The sequence below is a fragment of the Mesoplodon densirostris genome, chromosome 7, assembly GCF_025265405.1.
Source record: "Mesoplodon densirostris isolate mMesDen1 chromosome 7, mMesDen1 primary haplotype, whole genome shotgun sequence".
Taxonomy (NCBI): Eukaryota; Metazoa; Chordata; class Mammalia; order Artiodactyla; family Ziphiidae; genus Mesoplodon; species Mesoplodon densirostris.
The window spans coordinates 58,044,466-58,052,950 of NC_082667.1; the positions used below are offsets into that span (position 1 = coordinate 58,044,466).

At 45.1% G+C, this 8,485-nt stretch overlaps 1 protein-coding gene across 1 annotated transcript; it reads left to right on the top strand.

Moving 5' to 3' along the window:
- Window positions 1-3,730: 3,730 nt before the first annotated feature.
- On the top strand, window positions 3,731-4,694 carry LOC132494168 (olfactory receptor 2AT4). The gene is given in 3 exon segments (XM_060105193.1): window positions 3,731-4,370; window positions 4,373-4,459; window positions 4,462-4,694. Coding segments are annotated over 3 exon segments (960 nt in total).
- The last annotated feature ends 3,791 nt before the right edge of the window (window positions 4,695-8,485 follow it).

The window sequence follows — 8,485 nt, forward strand, 5'->3', positions numbered from 1 at the left end:
GACCTGGGCAATTCCTTTCACCTCTGAGCCTTGGTTTCCTTACCTGTCACGTGGGGCTGTGAACTGTTGCTCAATAAGTGGGAAAACCTCCATAGACCAGAGAGTTCTGTACCCCAGTGAGGACTATTAATCTTGTTGTTCTAATATCAGCCAAGCCCAGTGGTAGCTGCTAACCAACCACTTGGGAGTCCTCAGAAAAGCATTACACAAGGCCCTGTTAGAAAGGGACCTCAGGGGAGAGGACCCAGCAGGTTAGGGACAGGAGGGCCTGGGGGTTTAATGGAACCAGTCTCAGCCCCAACCTGTCCTCCCCACTGAGGCAGCGCTGGCTTGAGGAGAGGAAGGGGCAGCTGGAGTGGCCTGGGTCACAGGTGAGCTGAGCCCCCCCTTATGTAGGCATGAAGGCTGCAAAGGAAGTGCCCAGAGCCTGTCAGAGCCCAAGGAGGGACAGGGTTCTGGAAGGGCACAGTTTAAGGGAACAGGCAATTAGGGACCGTCACCCCACTATGAGAGGGGCCCTACGAGAAGGGAGATGGGCTAAAATTTTTCTGCCCCAATTTAGAGCATTGCAGGCTGGCTGCTGATTCACTGGCTGTGTGACTTTGGCCAGGCATAGCCCCTCTCTGAGCCTCTTCCTCCTTATCGGCAACAATAGGGGAGCAGGACCAGAAGCTTTCCACAGGGTGAAGTGTTTGATTCTGCAGGAATGCTGGAAGGAAAGCCCTGAGGTGGTCAGGACAGCTCTGTGGAAACACGAAGAAGCCAGGCGCTGGGCCACACTGAGATCCTGGTTTTATAGGAAAGGAGTCAGGGTCAGTCTCCAGCCCCAAGGAATCCTCAGGCTGGTGAGGGATACAAGAATGATGTGGGCTGCCAGACAGGGATGCTTCAGCGCCTCTCCCGTGGGGGACCCTTGGGAAACCTGGCAGGGAGCCCGGAGTCTGGCTTCCAGCTCCTTGTGTGACCTTGACTGAGCAAGTCACTCCCTTCTCTGAGTTATTTTATTTGAAAAATGGGAGGAGGGCTGTGGGGATTGGACTACATTGCTTGCTTTAAGGACGCTTCTGGCTCTGATGTTCTGTGATTGCCCTGCAGACCTTGCAAAACCTGCTTACATGGGCCCAGCCAGTGGAGGGAACAGCTTCTCAGAATTGCAGCAGCTTCCCCGGAAATGTGCATTCTGTCAATTTACATGTTAAAAGAAAAGAAAAGAAAAATCCCTGCTGACTAGTCCATTATGGGAAAAAGTTCAGTTTAACACAGGTTAACCCTTTCATTAATTAATTTATTTATTTAAAAACTATTTGTTGAGGCTTTATTATGAGCCAGGTACCAGGTGCCTGGTGCCTGTGCTCTAGAGCCCATGAGCCACAACTACTGAAACTGTAGTTGTAGGGTTTTTTTGTTTTTTGTTTTTTGCCACTCTCTCACTTCGTCCCAGCTTACCCTTCCCCCTCCCCATGTCCTCAAGTCCATTCTCTACATCTGCGTCTTTATTCCTGTCCTGCCCCTAGATTCTTCAGAACATTTTTTTTTTTAGATTCCATATATATGTGTTAGCATATGGTATTTGTCTTTCTCTTTCTGACTTACTTCACTCTGTATGACAGACTCTAGGTCCATCCACCTCACTACAAATAATTCAATTTTGTTTCTTTTTATGGCTGAGTAATATTCCATTGTGTATATGTCCCACAACTACCAGGCACCAGGTATACAACCGTTCTGCTCAGGACACGGGACCTGATTGTCATGACTTCTTTCCATGCAGATGTGCCCAGTCCACCTCTTCCTTAAGTCATTTCTTGAAAAGAGCATTTTTTTTCTAGACTTGTAGTGCCTCTATTTAGTAACCAGACCATCTGAAACTGTTTGAAAACACCCTCAGAACCAAACAGAAATCCATAACTGTCTCTGACATCAGCCTAAGAAATGGAGAGAGGAAAATAAAACTTTTGGCCTATTTTTTCCCCAGGTGGAAACCAGAGCTTCCAAATCCTCCAGGTGGCCTGGCTTGGTGGAAAGAGTCCAAGACCAGAGCCTGAGGCCTGGTTTCCAGGACCAAGTCTGGTACAGGCCAGCTGTTGACCTGGGGGCAGCTCCCCATCCCCACCCCGGCCTGACTTGTCTTTTTTTTTTTTTTTTTGGCCTCCCAGCTTTCGGGATCTTAGTTCCTCAACCAGGGATTGAACCCGTGCCCCGTGAAATGGAAGCTCAGAGTCCTAACCACTGGACCACCAGGGAATTCCCCGGCCTGACTTTTTATCTGTGAAAGAAAGGGTCAGGGACTCAACTATCTGCAGGCCATTTCCACGCTTACATATTCTGTGGCGTGAGAAGTGTTTGTTAGAATAGGGAGAAGCTGGAGGTGGTCCTGGAAAACCAAGTGGATCTGCTCCAGGGGTCCCTGGGGCAGGGAGGCAGTGATCTGAACATCAACATAACCTGGCCCTGGATCACTTAGTCAAGGTGAAGGGCGAGTCAACACTTCCCTCAGCTCAGTTCTGGGGGTTGGAAAGTCTCACTTCGGGGGTCTTGGGCTGCCGTGCATGCATAGTAACCTTCTTCAACAGCCTCCTGGGAGCGGAGTTGCTCTCTGAAGAGTGCTTGGTCTTCTCTCCTGACACTGGCTCTGAGACTTTTCAGTTCTCTGTGATGCCCTCTGAACTGAGGCCCAGAGCAGTGGGCATGAAGTGGCTTAACAGTGACACCTGCTGAGCTGCAGCAGCCAGGAGGGGGAAGACCATGGAGTGACCCAGGAAGTGCCCTGGAGTTTGTTTTTTCCCACCAGGGGGAGAATCTATCTTCCACTTGGATTCCTTTCGGGAAATGACTCCTTCTACCAAAGGCATATACAATGCCTCTGCCCTCACAAGGTGACTGACATCTCAGTTTGCTGGGGACTAAGGGATTTCCTGGGACATGGGACTTGCAGTGCTAAAACCAGGCAGTTCTGGGCAAATCAGGATGATTGGTCTCTGGATATGACAAATAGATAGGATACAAGGACCCAGGTTAGACTGAGACAGAGTCCCAGCAGCAGCTGCACAGAAAGGGGAGCTGTTCTTGGCTGAAGCAGACTGCATTCTGTAGCAGCCCTTGGGGGAAGCAGCTCTTCCTATCAATAAGATATCATAGAAAGGGAATCCTCCACAATCTGATGGATGTAGTTCATTTATGTTACTTTTTTTTTTTTAAAGAACCAATGGATCTAGGGTCAGAAGGTTGCTTAAGGGTTTTTAATCTAGCTCCTATCTAAATATTAAACCTCCTGTGCACCATTTCAGCTCAAAAGACCCCAGCTTTGCTACCTCTAGTTATAAGGAATTCACTCATTCTCAAGCCAGTCTTTTGCCTTATGGGATAGTTCTAATTGTAAGAAACTTATTCCATATGTGGGGCTCTCTGGGTCCCTGGAGCTGCTAACACTGGCCCCAGTTCTTTGTAAGTGTTGTACCTGTCCCTTGACAGCCCTTCAGGTGTTTATGTTCACCCCTCTTGCCCACCACACAGGACCAGCTTTTTAACCATTGCTCATTAGACAACTCACTATCCTGAGCATCTTAGTTGTGCAATGAAATTCCAGGCACAAAGAAACAGTTAGGATTGAGATCCATGGTTGGAAACAAAAAGATGCATGTTCTAGTTAAAACTTCCCTGGTTGTTCTGGTTTCCAGATATGTACTGATGTTTCCAGTGTCTGTCTGCAAATAACCAGCCCTGACCCACTATGGAAGCCACCTGTAATGGACCAAAGGACTCCTCACCTGTCTTCTACCTGGTGGGCATCCCCTCTCTGCTTGAATCCCTCTTCCTCCTTGTCTTCTTGATTTTCCTCTTAATCTCTCTGCTCATTCTGGTGGGAAATGAGCTGATCCTGGTGTCTGTGGTGGCAGAGCCCAGCCTCCACAAACCCATGTACTTCCTCCTGATCAACCTCTCAGCCGTGCACATCCTCTCTACTACAACCACTGTCCCCAAGATGCTGTCCCTATTCTTGCTTGGGGACGAGTACCTCAGCTTCTCTGCTTGCTTCCTGCAGATGTACCTATTCCATGGCCTTAACTGCTCTGAAGCCTTCATCCTGGTGGTCATGTCCTATGACTGCTATGTGGCTATCTGCCGCCCACTGCACTACCCTGCCCTCATGACCCCACAGACCAATGCTGCACTGGCAGCCGGTGCCTGGCTCACTGCCCTCCTTCTGCCCATCCCAGCAGTGGTACAGACCTTCCACATGGCTTTTGACAACACTGTTCACATCTACCACTGCTTCTGTGACCACTTGGCTGTGGTCCAGGCCTCCTGCTCTGACACCACGTCCCAGACCTTTATGGGCTTCTGCATCGCCATGGTGGTGTCCCTTCTTCCCTTTTCCTGGTGCTTCTCTCCTATGCCCACATCCTGGCCTCAGTGCTTCTCATCAGCCCCCGAGAAGGATGCTCAAAAGCCTTCTCCACCGCAGCTCCCACCTCCTGGTTGGCACCTACTACTCATCCATTGTCATAGCCTACATGGCCTACAGGGCTGACCTACCCCTCAACTTCCACATCACGGGCAACATGGTGCATGCTATTCTCACACCTGTCCTCAACGCTCTCATCAACACGCTGAGGAACAAGGATGTCAAAGCAGCCATCACCAAGATGCCATGTCCCCAGGGCCCAGGGAATTCTGGGACCCTTGATCCTTAGATGCAAATAATTCAGCTCCCTGGACACCAATGACAGCGCCCAGCACAGAATAAACACAGTAAATATTTTTAAATGAATTACAGCAACTCAAATTGACTACTTTCAGTTGAGCAGACAGCAAAAACCCGGTCCTCAAATACTGGATCAAGAGGTCTTCCCACTGGTGCTATAGAATAATTGGTTTTCACAGTTTTCATCAGTCATTAATGCGATGAATAAAATTTGATCATCCAATCATTTATATTTAAAATCTTTACTAGGACTGCTAGAGACAGAAATAAGCCAGACATAGTTGCTGCCCTCAAGGTATCCACAGTTTAACTGGGGAGTCAGACCCAGAGAAATAATATAAGGTGCTAAGACAGAGAGAAGCAAAGGGGGCTGTGGGAGCCAAGAAGTTAGCATTTGATTGAATGTTAAAATTTTCTCCTGTAAGTTTTTATATTTTTGGCATTGGTATCACTTGTTTGTTAGCAAATACTCATGTATCAGCAATATAGATGGGTGGGAGGCTGGAAATGATTGCATAAGAAAACCACTAGCTGCTCCAGTCAGGGAGTGGTAATAGGGTCCATGTTCCCATCCAGTGGGATGGATCCATTTTCAGGTTGGATGCCCATTAAAAAGTGAGGCTTCCTGCCAAGAACCAGTGGGTGGAAGTTAGAGTGGCTCCACCCACCATTACCCACAGTGACCTATTTGGGGGAATTTGTACTTCCAGTCCTGACGATTCTGGCCTCTGTGGATTAAGCAGTCGGATTCACCAGGAGACACAGTAAATCTCACTAAATTTAAAGCTACAGCTTCTGCCTGGTCATTTTAAGCCCACTGTGCAAGCAGATCAGCAGTCAGAAAAAGGAGTTACCATATTTAGAAGGGCGATTGACCGTGATCTTCAGGAGGAAGTAAAGCCACTCTTACATAATGGGGGCTGGGAGGTCAGCACTCAGGCAAGTGAGCATTTCTGGTTTCTGCCAACTTTAACTCTTAGTGGACAACTAAAGCAACTATAGCTTGATGAGACAGAGTAACCAGGGGCTCAGAACTGTCAGGGATGAGGGTCTGGGTCATGCTAGGAGGGAATCCATCTAGACCCCCTGAAGTGACTGAATGTGAAGGGAAAGGGGAAGGGAATCTAGAATGGGTGGCAGAGGAGAGGGATGATGAAGTGTCACTTGCAGCCTTAGGACGGACTGCAGCAGTGAGGGCAGTCGTTAATCCAACTAATCCTTCTCTTAGAAATTTCCCTTGAAACTGTGACTAATCAGAATCCTGGAAACCCTATGTCCAAATGGAGTGAACTTGTGAAAAGTGAATGAATCCGAGAGTTTCAAAGGATAGGCTATAGTAGACACAGTTAGTGGTCTTCCCTCTGGCAGCTGAGTGTTGGCTGCTAACAACTCACATATGTATACCCTAAGATAGAGGCATAATGGCCGTTGTTGCTTTCCTTCTGGGGGGAAAGGGAGCAAGAGAGTAACTTTATAAGCAGAAAAAACCAACTACTGGGTACTAATCAGTCTAAGCTTAGATGCCACCTGTTGACAGTAGTACCTGGTGAAGCCAGCTGTTTGGCATCTAGAGACTACGAGAGCCCATGAAAGTTGTATCTTCTCCTGCAGGGGATGAACATCACTTGTCGCCTGGGAAATAGAATATGTGCAGGCAGCCTCTCCTCTGGCTATTGCTAGATAATACAAACCAAACCCCTAGAGTCATTTTCAAAAAAATCATGTTTCACTACGTCCTTTCCCATGGGAAGGCTTTGGCCAAGGTGACATGTCCTAAATCCTCTCAAAACCTATGGGATGCAGCAAAAGCAGTTCTAAGAGGGAAGTTTATAGTTTATACAACCCTACCTCAAGAAACAAGAAAAATCTCAAATAAATAATCTAACCTTACACCTAAAAGAACTAGAGAAAGAAGAATAAACAAAACCCAAATTTAGCAGAAGGAAAGAAATGATAAAGATCAGAGCAGGAATAAATGAAATAGACACAAAGAAAATAATAGCAAAGATCAATAAAAGTAAAAGCTGGTTGTCTGAGAAGATAAACAAAATTGATAAACAATTAGCCAGACTCATCAGGAAAAAGAGGGAGAGGACTCAAATCAATAAAATTAGAAATGAAAAAGGAGAAGTTACCACAGACACCGCAGAAATACAAAGCATCCTAAGAGACTACTACAAGCAACTGTATGCCAATAAAATGCACAACCTGGAAGAAATGGACAAATTCTTAGAAAGGTATAACCTTCCAAGACTGAACCAGGAAGAGATAGAAAATATGAACAGACCAATCACAAGTAATGAAATTGAAACTGTGATTAAAAATCTTCCAACAAACAAAAGTCCAGGACCAGGCTTCACAGATGAATTCTATCAAACATTTAGAGAAGAGCTAACACCCATCCTTCTCAAACTCTTCCAAGAAGTTGTGGAGGAAGGAACACACCCAAACTCATTCTATGAGGCCACCATCACCCTGATACCAAAACCAGACAAATATACTAGAAAAAAAGACAATTACAGACCAATATCACTGATGAATATAGATGCAAAAATCCTCAACAAAATACTAGCAAACAGAATCCAACAACACATTAAAACGATCATACACCATGATCAAGTGGGATTTATCCCAGGGATGCAAGGATTCTTCAATATACACAAATCAATCAATGTGATACACCATATTAACAAATTGAAGAATAAAAACCATATGATCATCTCAATAGATGCAGAAAAAGCTTATGACAAAATTCAACACCCGTTTATGATAAAAACTCTCCAGAAAGTGGGTATAGAGGGAAGCTACCTCAACATAATAAAGGCCATATATGACAAACCCACAGGAAACATCATTCTCAATGGTGAAAAACTGAAAGCATTTCCTCTAAGATCAGGAACAAGACAAGGATGTCCACTCTCACCACTATTATTCAACATAGCTTTGGAAGTCCTAGCCACGGCAATCAGAGAAGAAAAAGAAATAAAAGGAATACAAATTGGAAAAGAAGAAGTAAAACTCTCACTGTTTGCAGATGACATGATACTATACATAGAGAATCCTAAAGATGCCACCAGGAAACTACTGGAGCTAATCAATGAATTTGGCAAAGTTGCAGGATACAAAATTAATGCACAGAAATCTCTTGCATTGCTATACATTAATGATGAACAATCTGAGAGAGAAATTAAGGAAACACTCCCATTTACCATTGCAACAAAAAGAATAAAATACCTAGGAATAAACCTACCTAGGGAGACAAAAGACCTGTATGCAGAAAACTATAAGACACTGATGAAAGAAATTAAAGATGATAACAACAGATGGAGAGATATACCATGTTCTTGGATTGGAAGAATCAATATTGTGAAAATGACTATACTACCCAAATCAATCTACAGATTCAATGCAATCCCTATCAAATTACCAAAGACATTTTTTATGGAACTAGAACAAAAAAATCTTAAAATTTGTATAGAGACACAAAAGACCCTGAATAGCCAAAGCAATCCTGAGGGAAAAATACAGAGCTGGAGGAATCAGACTCCCTGACTTCAGACTATACTACAAAGCTACATTAATCAAGACAATATGGTACTGGCACAAAAACAGAAACATAGATCAATGGAACAAGATAGAAAGCCCAGAGATAAACCCATGCACCTATGGTCAACTAATCTATGACAAAGGAGGCAAGGATATACAATGGAGAAAAGACAGTCTCTTCAATAAGTGGTGCTGAGAAAACTGGACAGCTACATGTAAAAGAATGAAATTACA